Source organism: Vulpes lagopus, chromosome 24 (genome assembly GCF_018345385.1).
Source record: "Vulpes lagopus strain Blue_001 chromosome 24, ASM1834538v1, whole genome shotgun sequence".
Lineage (NCBI taxonomy): Eukaryota > Metazoa > Chordata > Mammalia > Carnivora > Canidae > Vulpes > Vulpes lagopus.
The window spans coordinates 23,109,443-23,125,511 of record NC_054847.1 but is presented as its reverse complement, the minus strand read 5'-3'; the positions used below and the strand labels follow the sequence as shown (position 1 = coordinate 23,125,511).

The 16,069-nt window shown below is 34.6% G+C and overlaps 1 protein-coding gene across 1 annotated transcript in view; it reads left to right on the top strand.

Annotated features, from left to right (window-relative positions):
• The window catches only part of LRP1B (LDL receptor related protein 1B), a 1,815,754-nt gene that overhangs the window by 1,088,514 nt on the left and 711,171 nt on the right, over positions 1 to 16,069 (top strand). Inside the window, exon 12 of the mRNA XM_041739937.1 lies at positions 15,017 to 15,197. Within this exon, the coding sequence (XP_041595871.1) occupies positions 15,017 to 15,197 (181 nt within the window). The remainder of the gene's footprint in view (positions 1 to 15,016; positions 15,198 to 16,069) is intronic.

Sequence of the window (16,069 nt, the reverse complement as noted above, 5' to 3'; positions counted from 1 at the left end):
AAATTTTAAGGTGTTGAATAGTTTTTATTGAATTTAGCGGGGGACCTCTCTATCTCCTGGAACTGAATGCCCATTTCCCTCCGCAAATTAGGAAAGTTCTCACCTATGATTTGTTCAAATATGCTTTCTGGTCCTCTGTCCCTTTTAGCACCCTCTGGAATCCCAATTCAACATAGATTTATTTTTCCTTCTGAGGCTGTCATTTATTTCCCTTAACCTTTTCTCATGGTCTTTTAATTATTTTTCTCTTTTTTTCCTCAGCTTCCTTCCTTGCCATCAACTTGTCTTCTATGTCACTCACTCTTTCTACTACCTCATTAACCCTCATTGTTAGGACCTCCAGTTTGGATTTAATTGATTTTTAATTTTAGCCTGATTAGATCTAAATTCTGCATGAAGTCTCTTGAATCCTTTATGCTTTTTTCCAGAGCCACCAGTAGCTTTATAATTGTGCTTCTGAATTGGTTTTGTGACATCAAGTTGTAATCCAGGTTCTGTAACTCTGTGGCAGAGAGTAGTGTTTCTGATTCTTTCTTTCATGGTGAGTTCTTTCTAGTCATTTTTCTCAGTGCAGAGCAAAACGAGTTAAACTGGTGTTAAACAAGTTAAACTAGCCAGTTAAACTGGCTAAAAATGAGTTATACTGGTGATGACTACCTCAGACCTTCCTTACAACATCTATCAACTCTATTCTCTGTATCTATTGACTTTTATTTTTCCTCACTATACCTATGCAGTTGGAAAGAACCAAAGTTCTCAGCAAAATACACATTTTGTCTCTGAGTTTTTCAGTTTTAAAACAACAAATTAGCTGTCATCTAGTATAATGTGCAATATTCAGATAACTTGCATGAATATATTGCAGTGACATTAGCATACTTAATGTGTGGAGACGGTCTGATAACTATACAAAATATTTTAATACACATCTGTTTTCTTCTGTGGTTTGTACACATCTGTCTCCTAAGGATAGAAGTGCGTTCCTGGCACCAGAATTAGCACTTTCATCTCTGTTACTAAAATGAGTTTTCATAAACCTTTATTTTATATCAAAGAAGAATGTGCATATTTCGAATCAGAAACAGTTACCTTGATGTTTCAGCCATTAAGGTATCTGTAACTCATCCCCAAAAGAGGAATTTAAAATTATAATATTGAGTTCAATATTATTTCAGGTTTTTAAAAAGTACCCTTTTTAGAGATATAAAAAATATCTAGAGATATACATGAAAAATATATGATTCTGAAATAAACACTTCTAAGTGTTTGGCACAATGCTAAGCATGAAGTATTCAGCCTTTCTCTTTTTAAAGTATTTTTATATATATAGAATTTCAGTGACATTTGATCCACTCCAAGACTGCATATTTGAAAAAAGTATGGTGGATCATATTTACTATGAACTAGTAGTACAGCTATACCCTAGTATGTATAGATACCTAACTTTGTGTTCTTATTCAATTTTGCCAAAAAATATTACAAAGAATTCTGTATTTGATGACAAGAAAATTCAAAGTTAGAGAAATTAAATTGGGCTAAAAATAGTTTGAAAATATCACTAACTTTAAAGATAGAACACAGGTGTCTAGCTCCCTGCCTGGCAGAGAGTCTGCTTCTCCCTCTCCCACTCTCCACTTCCCTTGCTTATGCTCTCTCTCAAATAAGTAAAATGTTTAAGAAAATTAAAAAATAAAGGTAGAACTTCAATCTTTTGAGCAAGGGTAATTCTTTCTTCTATAGAACATTTGGTAATACGCAGAATCATTATTGGTATTCACAACTGGGGAGGGAGGTGAGATTGGCATCTAGTAGAAAGAGGCTAGTGTGCATTGCGCATTGTGCAATGCACAGGATGGTCCCCCTTGACAAAGAATTATGTCCAAAATGTCAATAGGGCCAAAATTGAGAAATCTGTCATGGAGGATAGCAGGGAGTCAACCTGGCACCACCGCATAGGTGTCAAAAGTAGAAAACGAGAATATGAGACTTCAGATAATTTATCACTTACAGCACAGCAGACAGCACAAGCATAAGCATTGTGACGCTGGTCCCTATCCCTGGTCTCACAGGGTGAAGTCTGGGCCTACATGGATGCTGAGCAAGTAGGAATTATGCCACAGCTGACAATCCCATGGCCTGGAGATCCGTATCTTCAGAGCAAAGAGCCAATTTTGTACCAAACAACAAGGTTCTAAGTTCCATTGCCTTGTGGAGTAAACAATTACACAGTTAGGACCGTGTGCTTTCCTTGATTTAGTAGCCTCTGTAACTAGCTTTAGAAATTGTTTGGTATTAAGGGCACCTGGGTGGCTGAGTGGTTGAGTGTCTGCCTTTGGCTCAGGTCACGATCCCGGGGTCCTGGGATCCAGTGCCACATCAGGCTCCCTCTGCTTAGGTCTCTGCCTCTGTGTGTGTGTGTGTGTGTGTGTCTTTCATCAATAAATAAATAAAAATCTTAAAAGAGAGAGAGAGAGAGAAAGAAAGAAAATGTTTGGTATCAGAAGACAGAAAAGCCTTAAAGTTCAGCACACTCAGCAAGAAAGTTCAGGTACACTGAAGGTCCATCAGGGACCGCCTCTCCCAATACTCACAAAGAAGACCCTGGAAATAAGTACAAGTCATGATAAAGACTCACTTATCTCTGTTGTTCATGAGGACTTTACCTAGAACCACCTCAGGAATCTTCCACACAAGGACTTAAATTTATATAGAAAAAATATTCTGTTCATTTGTTTTTCTGCTACATAACCCATAATATCCCTGTGATTTCTTTTTCATATTCTCTTTGTCATCCCCTGAGCACTCTGGGTGTGTTCAGGGCATTTCACATATGTGGATTCTTGTGTTGGGAATACTGTTCCATCAGGCATGCTCATGCCTCTCTCCTTTACCTCTCAGAGGTCTCTGCTTATAGACTACCTCTTCAGTTTAGCCCTTCCTTGCATCTAAAATCCAGTATCTGAACATATTCCTGGCCCAAACGGACTCCTTTATCCCTTTTCTCTGGTAACTTTTACTCTTTGGTACTTATCCTATATGTATTTTGCTTGTGTGTTGTCTTGCTACAAGAAGGTAAGCTTCAAGACATCAGAGGTTTTACTTTCACTCATTGACAAGTCCTTGAGGCCTAGAACGATGCCTGGACATATGGTAGCTATGCAACAAACATTCACTGAAAAGGTTCTTTATTTTGGCTGTCATTACTTTTAAAATAGTAACCAAAGTGATTACACAGAACTAAGAATGATTAAAGAATGATTCTTTTTTGTTCTAAAATAAGGAACAATAATGATCTTATTGTATCCATCATTATTTTTTTCATCAATATTATCTGAAGTCATTTTGGTATTTATTTAAATTATTCTTATAATGAACTTTCTAATGATTCTTTAGGAACCTTGTAAAGGTGTACATATTCTTATGATTCATTTGAACTTTGACAACATTTTAAAAAAATATTTTATTTATTTATTTGAGACAGTGCAGAGCAAGAGAGAGCACGTGCGCGTACATGCATGCACACACAAATGGGCGGTAGGATGGTATAGAGGGAGAAGGAGAAGCAGGCTCCCCAGTGAGCAGAGAGCCTGATGCAGGGCTTAGTCCCAGGACCCTGGGATCATGACCTGAGCCCAAGGTAGACACTTAACTGACTCAGCCACCCATTGCCCCATGGCAATATTTTTAATGAAAAAATTAATTATGAATTTTAGTGAGTACACACGGGACATCTTCATCTTACCACTTTCTCAGGCCCTCTGCATCAGCATCTCATTTTCCTGCACAGCTTTATTATCATTATTATTATTATTATTTGCATAGTTGCATACCTACCTTGAATTGTTTCTTACTATATACTTATGTATGTAAATTATTCTGCACGAATTTACTTTATGGTTTTGTTGTGGAATTGTAAAGATTCATTTAACTTACTACACTAAAATTGTTGCAAAACAGCATTAATATCAATTTTAACTAATATCAATTTTAACTCCCTTTTTTCTACAGATGATGCTACATCTATCTTTTGATATCTACTGTATATCAACCCTAATGTGTTTCTAAAACCATTCATTATTTTTATTTTATTATATTGTAAAATTAATGAACTGCTTTTATTTAGTTTGGTAGAAAAATTGCCAAATTGTGCAGCTTCCATATATTCCTCACACTTCACCTGATAGTAACATCTTATGCAACAATACCAAAGTTACCAAAACCAGAAAAGTAATTCTGATATAATACTATCAACTAAAGGTCTTAACCAAACTGCCAGCTTTTGTATAATGAATTTAGTATTTAAATCTTCTCAGTCTATGTACCCCATGACAGTGCCTCAGTTTTTTTTCTTTTATTTTAATATTTGACCTTCCTTGATATACATATTTGTTGGCTCTCTACATTATGAGCCATCAAATATATTTTGGTAAGAAAATAAAGCTAGACTTTATTGAGAATGATGATTTTTATTGGAAAGTTGTTAAAGGATCCTTCACCTCAGTGACTTTACTCTGTCTCTGCTCATTTCTCCTTTATGTCTAACATTTTATTTTCCTAATGAATCATTGCTGATACCTTCTTTGACTTTCGCTTCAATTTATAATTTTTCCTTTAACAATTTTGGAAAGCAAACTTTAACATAAAGTAGTTATGTTGACTACTAACGAAATGGGGTCCTTGTAAATCAGTTTACTTTTCTGGGGCTTTCTTTCATTAGACATTGAACTGTATGATTATTTAGATTCCTTTTTATCTCTAAAATACTGACTTTATAACTAGTTTCCTACCTAGTTTTATTTTTACATTCTTCCCTGACTCACTGTTTCAGTTTTGTAAGGCTAATTGCAGACCAGTGAGGGTAGTTAATATGGGTGTTTGCTTAGATATTTATGGAAGGATTTTTGTAAGGCAAATTTTTAAGGACTTAACTTCCTTTTTTTCTCATTTACCTATTAGTCCCACATGTATTTGCCTCTTATTTTCCCTCTGATTATTAATGTGGGTCTGAAACAAGTGTGATTTGGTTTAACTTTAGGATGATGGGGTAGGTTCCAGGAGGATATCACACATTTTTTTGTCATGGTAATAATAAATACAATGAAGACTTACAGCCTCTGGCTTTTCAGCTCATCTTGGAATTTAATGATCAGTATCTTTCCCTAAAGCATGATGCCTAAGAAAAGTGTGAGCTACTTTTTTTTTTTAAGTTCCCTTAAAAAGTATCAATTGAAGTGGTGCAACAGTTTGAATGTTTAAATGACCAAATGCAACACTATGGAACCTATTAGAAAACATAACTAATAAAAAAAATCACTTTCTTTGAAGTTAAATTGCTCAAGCAATTTTAATGGAGTTGCCTTTTCATCTACTATGAAAGAGATTGAGTAATTTAGTGTTAATGCAGTAAGTTCCAAAATGTTTTATTTTGTAAATTATAACTTATTTCATGGGCCTAAAAGGAATATTCAAGAATAGCTATATTATTTTGTGTTCAGAAGTTAAAGCAATTTTTGCTCTGTTCTCTCTTGCTAAGTAGGCAGAATTGGATAGTAAAGGGCATTAATGGAAATTACTTTCTCCTCATTCACAATGAGGATGCATATGTTGTATTATTTCATGAGATGGTTAGGTACAGCCACAAGAGGAGACAGGGGAGAGGCTCTGGGAAACACAGTGGATGGTATCCATGGGTCAGAGACAGAAAGCACAGCACAACACACAGGGTCACATAGGAATGACACAGGGTGGTGGTCAGGAGGTTGAAGACAGGAGTGACGGGGAAGGCATTAATGAACAGCCTTTATTGGCATTCTGGTGGAAAGACAAAACAAGCAAGATAAACACTTTAGAAGTGGCTAGTGTGAATAATTCCATTGGACTTTAAATGATAAGGGTGATAGTTGCTTGGGACCTGGCCCTGGGATGGTTTTAAGGCAGAGGAATTTTGCCACCTGGCCTGAAGACCAGAGAGAGGAGGTATGGTTCTGGATTGTTTAGTTTTTGTTTTTTTGTGTGTTTGTTTCATTTCATTTCCTTTTTTTTTTTTAAGATTTCATTTATTTATTCATAGAGACACAGAGAGAGAGAGTGGCAGAGACACAGGCAGAGGGAGAAGCAGGCTCCATGCAGGGAGCCCAATGTGGGACTCAATCCAGGGTCTCCAGGATCAGGCCCTGGGCTGCAGGCGGCACTAAACCGCTGCACCACCGGGGCTGCCCTCATTTTTATCCAAGTATAGTTAATGCACAATATTATATTAATTTCAGGTGTACAATGTAGTGATTGGGCAACTCTGTGTATTGTGCTATCATCTGTCAACATCTAACCCTATTACATTATCATTGAATGTATTCCCTATTTGTACCTTTCATCCCTGTTCTTTTCATGCCATAACTGGAAGCCTGTATCTCTCAGTCCCCTTCACCCATTTTGCCCATCCCCCACCTACCTCCTCTTTGGCAATCATCATTTTTTTCTCTGTATTATGGATCTGTTTCTGCTTTTGTTTGTCTCCTTCTTTCTTCATTTGTTTTTTTTTTTTTTAGATTCCACATATAAGTGAAATCACATGATATTTGTTTTTCCTGTGACTTATATCACTTAACATAATATCATCTAGGCCCATTCCTGTTGCAATGATAAGATCTCATTCTGTTCTGTGACTGAGTAATAACTGTGTATATGTGCGCATCTCATCTTTTTTATCCATTCATCTATTGATGTATACTTGAGTTGCTTCCATATCTTTGCTATTGTAAATAATGCTGCTGTAAACATGGGGGTGTATATATCTTTTTGAATTAGTGTTTTTGTCTTCTTTAGATAAATACCACATTGTAGAATTACTGGATCATATGGTATTTCTATGTTTAATTTTTTGAGAAACCTACGTACTGCCTTTTAAAATATATATATATATATATATATATATATATATATATATATATATATATTTGAGAGAAAGAGAGGAGAGTCTGCAAATAAGAGAAGAGGCAGAAAGAGAGGGAGAGGGAGAGAAATTCAAGCAGACTCCCTATAGAGTGAAGAGCCCAATAGGGGGCTCAATCTCACAACCCTGAAATCATGACCTGAGCGGAAACCAAGAGGGGACAGTGAACCAACTGAGCCACATAGGTGCCCCTCCAAACGGTTTTGTTTTTTTTTTAAGTGGCTGCACCAGTTTGCATTCCCACCAACAGAACATCAAGTTTCCATTTTCTCCACATTCTCTCCAACACTTATTCCTTCTTGTCTCTTTTGATTCCAGCCAGTCTGACGGGTGTGAGCTTATATTTCATTGTGGTTTTGATTTACATTTCCCTGGTGCTTAGTGATATTGAGCATCTTTTCATGTGTCTGTTAGCCATCAGTACGTCTTCTTTGGAAAAATGTCTACTCAGGTCCTCTGTCCATTTTTAGTTAGATTATTTGGGGTTTCTTTGGTGTTGAGTTGTAAAAGTTCTTTTCATACTTTGAATATTAATCTCCTATCAGATATGTCATTTGTGGATATCTTCTCTCATTCAGTAAGTTGCTGTTTTGTTTTGTTGATGGTTTCCTTTGCTGTGTAAATCTTTTTATTTTGAGGTAGTTCCCATGGTTTAGTTTTGCTTTTGATTCTTTTGCCTGAGGAAACAAATCCAGAAAAAATATTGCAAAGGCCAGTGTCAAACAAATTACTGACTTTGTTTTCTTCTAGGAGGTTTATGGTTTCATGTCTCATGTTTAGGTCTTTAATCCATTTTGATTTTATTTTTATGTATGGCATAAGAAAATGGTCCAGTTTAATTATTGTGCATGTAGTTGTCCAATTTACCCCCCATTATGTGTTCTTGCCTGCTTAGATGTAGATTGACCACATAAGTATGGATTTATTTCTGGACTCTCTGTTCTGTCCCATTGGTTTTTGTGCCATTGGTCTATTTTTGTGCCAGTATGTTGGCATTTGATTATTATAACTTTATAGTATATCTTGAAAACTGGGATTATGGTGCCTACAGCTTTGTTTCCTTTCTCAAGATTGCTTTATTTGTGGTCTTTGGTGGTTGCATACAAATTTTAGTATTAGTTCAGTGAAAAATGTTGTTGGTATTTTGATAAGGAGTGCATTGAATCTGTAGATTGCTTTGCGAAATATGGACATTTTAATAGTATCAGTTCTTCTAAGTGGTTTAGTTAGTTCACAAAATAAAGACATATTCCTGGCTGGGCCCTTTTCTCTAAGAATTGGCTATCTCAAAGAGAAGCGAAATCAGAATTTACAAAAAATAAAAACATTTAAAATTCTTTATAATACAACTCTGATATTATTTAAAATTAATAGTAGACTATTATAAAAATGAGCTATATACTCGTTGCAGGTCTGTAAGAGCATTCTTAAATTGGAAGCATCTCTGCCCTCTGTAGTGTGTACTTTCCAGAGTTTCATCTGAAAAGAATGAATGTGAAGTATCTTTCTTCTGCTCAGAGCATTCAGCAAAATAATTTCCAATGATGATGGTGTAATGAGGTTCTTCAGAGAAACAGAACCAATAGGATGTATGCATAAAGATAGAGAGAGAGAGAGAGAAACATAAAGAATAGGCTTGCACAATTATGGAAGATGGCAAGTCAAAAATCTATAGGGTAACCTGACATGGTTGACCCAGGGAAAAATTGATTTTGTACCTCAAGTCTGAAGACAGTAAAGAAACTCAATTTCCTCTTCCTTAGGAGACTTCAGTCTGTTTTCTCTTAATGCTTTCATCTGACTGGATGAGACTAACCCACATTATGGAGGGTAATTTACTCCAAATGTATGGATTTAAATGTTAATATCACCTAAAAAATATCTTTCCAGCAATATCCAGACTTCTGTTTAATCAGATCTCTATATACCTTGACCTAGCCAAACTGACTCATAGAGTTAACTATCACACATAGCCAGGTGAACAAAATGCTTCAAGATGTGGTAGTATAAATCAATAAATAATTCCCATAGAGCAATAGCTTAGAACCCAAGAGTGATGATTATTTGTAGTCATATTTGCACACTAATTTGTTCATCTGTTTATTATTTATTATTTATTAAAGACTACCAATGTATGACTTCTGTGATTTCTCTTGGGAGATAATTCTCCATGAATCACTCACATTTCTGCATGTCTTAGAGTGAGGCAATTATTGCCTTTTATACTGAAGTCAATCAAAACATTTATAGGAAAAAGCCTTGGAAAAAGAGGTAGTTTATCTCTACAATGTAAAAGGAAGCTTTGTTTATTGCCCTTTATAAAATATTTGGGTTTCCTAACTCTAGGTTTATTTTTTGTAATATAACTCGCTGATTGTGAATATATCTGTAAGGGCCCAACCCAGTCATCCCCATGAGACTTTGGAGTCAAAGGAACTGATATCATTCTGCTGATGACCATACTGCTTACTATGTAATAAAGTTCTTTATATTTGACTTACAAGCCTTGTGTCTTTGGCCATCATCCATGATACAGTAATGGGCTAATTTGTTAGCTTGAAAGTAGGGTAAAAACTCCGTTCTTTACAATTTTTTTTTAAAACTTTCCATTGAATTATCACTTTAGATTAGTTTATTGGTAACTGTGATGCTTCCTGTGGCACTCTCTTTATTCTTATCTATGTTCATCACTATTTCAAAGATGAAATATTCGAATGTAATAGAGACAGTCCGTATCACCCTCTTCCCAAATTGAAACTAACAATATGATTTTGATGATAAAAGGAAGATACTATGCTTTAATATATTCTGTTCATCTTAAAACCCTAAATGCACTTCACACATCTCTTTGAATACAACAGCAAAGTATTTTGTTCTGATTAAAATAGCTGTGTATTTACCCTCTTGGACCAGTTAATTGATCTGAAGAAGGACTTGGAATGTAAATGAGGATGAGAACATCAGCCTCAGCTGGCCATGGGGGACAGATAATATAGAAAACTTCAGTCTGGCCAAAGATTCCTATAACCTCAGGAGATAGGAAATTTAGCAGGCAAACGTAACTGCCACACTATTAATTAAATCAACTTCATTCACTCGTGTCAGATACATATAAGCTGTGATGCCTTAGGCCACATTGAAATACACAGAGAGGATTTGGATGAATTGAACTACATGAATATGAGGCAGGAGAGTTGTCCAAGCACTGACTCTGAATTGTCCAAGTACTGATTATGAGGCAAGGTAAAGCACCTCCGGCCCTAAGCATGTCTACATGGCATACTCACATCCAGTTGTTTAAGGCATGTGATCATCCTCTGCACTCATGGAAACACTTTTGCAATACTTCATTCCAACTCAGAAAAATAATGTTCACATTAAGGATAGAAAATCCTTAAGGATACAATGGGAAAATATAAGCATTGTATTTTTATGATGCCAATCATGGTGTATAATTTCTAATTAATCCCTCATGTTGATCAGATTCTCTTGTAAAGAATCAAGACTTATGAATTACTCTGGAGATCCAGTATATGCACCTTAAAAAAACTAAAGCCACTGTCACATTCTTTTCCTTAAAAATAAAAAGAAATCTGGGACCCATTTTTAGAAGTAAATAATTTTATTTTAAATACATAAAACTTCAATCTTCTTCTGTTTCATAAAATATGTAATAATACAAATCAGACCTGTAATGATATCTTAGAAGTATGTTTTTCTTTACTCTTTTTCAAATACTTACTTTATCTAGTTCTAGGTATTAAATTCATTTAAATAGCTTTTCTAATTATATATTTCTTTTAATTCTACATAATTATTCTCCTTAATTTATATAAGTTGTATTATCTCTTATTCATCCTCATTTCCTAAATGGTAGATATCACCTATAAGAAATTGTTATCTTCAAGAATTTTTCACTTAAGTGAAAAGTATAGCTTTTGATGATGTGTGTGTGTGTGTGTTTTAGCATGCTAGTCATAATTTTGCCCATTTATAAAAGTTATTCTTAAAGTACTAGAATGGTATTTAAAGAGAAACAATGATGGGAAGTTTAACAATTTGAGACAAAGCAATATGTTAATCTTAAGCATTCATAGAGTACATTAAAAATCTGTTTTTAATCTGAAGTCTATAGATAAATGTCTCAACTCTTCACTTAGAATGAGTGTTATGAAAAAAAAAGAATGAGTGTTATGATATGTTATTATGATATGTTAATTAAAAAAACTATAAGAAAACATTATCTACTGGATCTTTCTGTCTTGTGATCTTGTTGTCTTTTTTTTTTTTTTTTGAAGGAGTACAAATGTTGAGAATCCTTCCTTATTGATAAATGAAAACAAGTATTTTGTTAAATTTAAGGGTAATTTTGCCAGATTGAAAAAAACACATTTTTATTTTTGTTACTGGTTTAATAATAATAATAAAAATAAAAATATAGTCATGAATGTTGGTTTTGAAATGTAGAATACTTGAACTCTCCAAAGATATCAAAACAATCTACTCTAATAAGTTTTATCAACTTTATCAAACACTTTTCTTATATTTGAATAGTCATGTGTTTTTATCTTAAGCTGGTAATTCATATCTCTGTACTCATCTATGTTTGTTTGAGATTTGAATGACATGAACTTTCCTATGTCCTGATCCCCAGTTGAAGGATTTTTGTCATAGAGTCCTTGGTAGTCCATCTCAGGCAGGCTCTAAGCAAACTTTCTTCAATAAAAAATCAAATGCACGTAAAACCAATTTCCTGTGTTTTAGTGTTCCATCAGCCATAGGCTAAGGAAGATACCATATGATAGGAAGTCAGAATATTTTCATTATCAATGTATATTTGTTGAAAAAGTGATTCACTGATTGTTTAGGCTTTGTCCTACAAGACAGGTAATCCCTCCATTCCTTGTTAAAGATAGCCTAAAAAGGATTTGCACATAGACTATTTTATGAGTTTCTTTATTTTAAAATGTTTATTTAGCCTCATTTTTCCCTCAAGAGAAAATAAAACAAAACAAACACACAAACAGCTTTTTAAAAAAATTAGGCTAATGGTGCAGGTGGCTCACTAGTTAGGCACCTGACTCTTGATTTTGGCTCAGGTTATGATTACAGGGTGGTGAGATCAAGCCCTGTGTTGGGCTCAGCATCAGCAAGGAGTCTGCTTAAGATTCTCTCTTTCTCCCTTTGCCTCTCCCCTCCCACTTGTGTGTGTGCTCACTCTCTCTCTCAAATATATAAATAAATCTTAAAAAAAAACCACTAAGCTAATTATTTCATTGCTATCTTAACAAACTAGATAGGAAGCTAAAGGGAAAATTATGATGATGATGTTATTAGTAATAATATAACAATATTTATATAACATTTACCATGTGCCAACCATTATTTTAAGTATTTTACATATCTTCATTTAATCCTAAAACAATCCTATAATTTAAACACTGTCATTACACCCATTTTAAAGATTAGGAAATTGAAGCATAGAAAGGTTAAGTAATTCACTCAGAGATATGATGAGTGGCAAACCCTAGGCCTTGTAATTTGAGAACTTGTGATCCTAATCACTCCTTTATGCCGTTCAAGCATTTCATTCTGAAGAAAGTCTAACAATATAATTAGGGACAGAATCTTCCCAATTTTGTAATTCAAGTCCATTTCACTCTTACTATTTATTCACAATTGTCTCTGCATATACTATTTCCAAGTAAAGTTGGCCACTAATCAAAATGCAAGGAAACATTATTAAATAATCATTTTAAGAGTAAAACATGAAGAATATTTCTATCAAGTAACAATCATAAGGAAAAGAACCAAGACATGTATAAAATATTTTTTATCCTGATAAAATAGTAAAGTTTAACATAGTATTGAGAATTTACAATATTGCAGGCAGTATGCTGAGTGCTTTACATGCAGTAGTTATGTTACCCCTTGTTGCTATCGCCCTGTGGTGTAAGTGCCATGATTATCTTTAGTTGATGAGTGGAGAAATTAAAGATCAAAGTGACTGAGTTGCTTACCCAAGTGTCAGAAGCAAAATTTCCATCCATATAGTTTGCAACTGCTTCAGATGAAAAATAAATAAAAAGTGTCAAGTTAGATGTCAAAAGGAAAATTTATAAAAATAAGAGGGCTATTAAAGATGGAAGTGTCCATGCTGGAGTAGATTTCAAATGTAATACAGTTTTTGAAAACCAACTAACAAGATAAAAATCAACCGCAGACTATTAATAAATATAAAGGAAAAGAGTAAACAGCTATTATTTTTCCATTATGCCAGAGCAGGAAAGTGCTCAGTAAAATTAAGTGTCAATAAAGTAAAGACAAAATTAAACTTTTTTTTCTAAGCAAAGACACAATTAACCTGTGAAAATGACTCATACTGGATGGTAATGAAGCAAATAGCTTAGTGAAATTGAGAACATATCTGATTCACCATAATGGGATTTTCAGTTAGATCAAATCACACTTTGTATTAGTCATCGTGAGTCAGGGTACATGCTGATGAGCACTAAGGGCCTCAAAAGAAAAATTTATTTTTCTCCAAGGCCAGAAGGCTCATGATTAAAAACCAGGATATAGTAAATATTTAGTACATGTGCATAGGAGGGAATGACAAAAGATATGCCAGTAGTGTGTGAACCAATAGTTCTGTCTCTAGTGTATTCCTACCTATTGCTTCATCCAGTAAATTCAGTGCTCAACCTCATACTCAAGAGGAAAAGAGACAAAGACTTCCTTGGTTTCGAAAGAAGAAAAGGAATTCACGGTAATTTCTCATGCAGCACAGAGATGGAACTACCTTTATGATATTGTGGGCAGTTTGGAAAGTTGTTAATAAAATGGCAAAAAGCAAGGGCAGGATTCACCCCAGGAATAGTGCAGTTTCAAAGATATCTACACTGGGTATCATGTGACTTGAATTTTTGTTCCAATTCTATCACTTCTTGTGTGATAATAGACGATAACCCTTCATTTTAAAGTCTTGGCATTTTCCTTTCTGTGAGGAGTTTGAATTAGTTGAACTTATAAGATTATATATTTATATTTCTTTGAATTACCACTGCCTGTATCTTACAGAAGTCTGTACTAATGTCCTTTTTAAAATAAGTCTAGAGGGCAGCCCCTGTGGCCCAGCTGTTTAGTGCCACCCCCCACCCAGGGCGTGATCCTGGAGACTGGAGATCAAGTCCCACGTCAGGCTCCCTGCACGGAGCCTACTTCTCCCTCTGCCTGTGTCTCTGCCTGTCTCTCTCTCTCTCTCTCTCTCTCTCTCTCTCTGTGTGTGTGTGTGTGTGTCTGTCATGAATAAATATTTTTTAATAAATAAATAAAATAAAATAAGTCTAGAATATAGAGAAATATTTCAGTGTTTGAGATTCACTGTTTGTGCAGTTCCATGATGAGAACCTTTTGGGACTTTCAAAGGTGTGCCTCTTGTTCATCTCTTAGCAAGAGGATTCCTATTATTTTGATTACTCAGATTACATATTGTGAGTTTCACTATGCTTACTTTTTGAACATAGTACTTGTTCATACTACTCAATTTTTTTTTTTACTAAACAGTCAGTAACTATATTTATGTTCTCAGAACTTTCTCCCTGTGATATGTCACCTCTTATATTTTCCTGTTTTCCTGCAAATCACTGTTTCAATTAAGATATATTGAGACAGGGCCTGCCACTCACATAGAAAGGCATTCAAAATAAAATATGGTATGGAATGATATTTTCCAAAATCACACTATAAAGAATCCACGAGGGATCCCTGGGTGGCGCAGCGGTTTGGCGCCTGCCTTTGGCCCAGGGCGCGATCCTGGAGACCCGGGATCGAATCCCACATCAGGCTCCCGGTGCATGGAGCCTGCTTCTCCCTCCGCCTGTGTCTCTGCCTCTCTCTCTCTCTCTGTGACTATCATAAATAAATAAAAAATTAAAAAAAAAAAAAAAATAAAGAATCCACGAATCAGAATCCATTCATTTTTGAATTAAATATTTTATTAACTAGAACATAAGCAGTGGGCACTATTATAAAATGCGTTGCTCTCTTGTTTTTTTCTCTTTACAGATCTGGATAATGTGGAAGGCATTGCTGTGGACTGGATTGGAAATAACCTCTACTGGACAAACGATGGCCATAGGAAGACGATTAACGTGGCCCGGCTAGAAAAAGCGTCTCAGAGTCGGAAGACTCTTCTAGAAGGAGAAATGTCCCATCCCAGAGGGATTGTGGTGGATCCTGTTAATGGGTATGTAATAATATTTGATCAGCTTGATAGGAGGAAAATTTTTTTTATGTATTTAGTAGTAGCAAGTTTGAATTAAATTCACACATGAATGGCCAGAATGGGAAAAGTTACATTTTGAATTGCTAAATTAACATGTCAAAATACAGTTAACTGAAATAAACAGTATAAAGGATATATTTACTTGATTTACTCTGACAAGGACTATAATTCTCCATTTTAGACGGCTTGACACCAAGATAAATAATCAATTGAGAGAATCAATTAATTTGATTTTTAAAGGGTATTAAAATTTAATGTATTCAGAAAAAAGCAAAGATTTTTTTTTTTTGTTTTGTTTTGTTTTTTTGGTTTTTGTTTTTTTGGTACATTTACCGTGGGCCAGGCATTTTGATAAATGGGCTGACTATGCTCCTATTCTGTAATCATCAAATAATCTTTTAACTAATTGCTATTCTCATCTTTGTTTTACAAAGAAGAAACTGGTAACTGATTTGCAAATGACCATTAAATTATTAAGTGACTGAGTAGATGTTTAAATCCCAGCAGCCTGTCTCTAAAAATTTACTCAAAGCCACTACATGTCACTACATTTTACTAGCCAAGTTTAGTAATCACATAATTTTAGATATAATTATTGTTTTATATAGTGAAATCATTTTGTACCGTGTGCTACTTGTTTTAGGATAGAATATTTCGTGCAATTCTCAGCATTATATTTTTCTTTTATTTTTATTCAAAGCAATTACCTGAACACAAACAACACCATGCACATAGAAATATTGAAGAATATGAACATTCCTAACAGAATGTCAGAAATAAATGAATGGATTACATATTTTAAATGTATAGTTGCTATATGTGATGTTCATCCC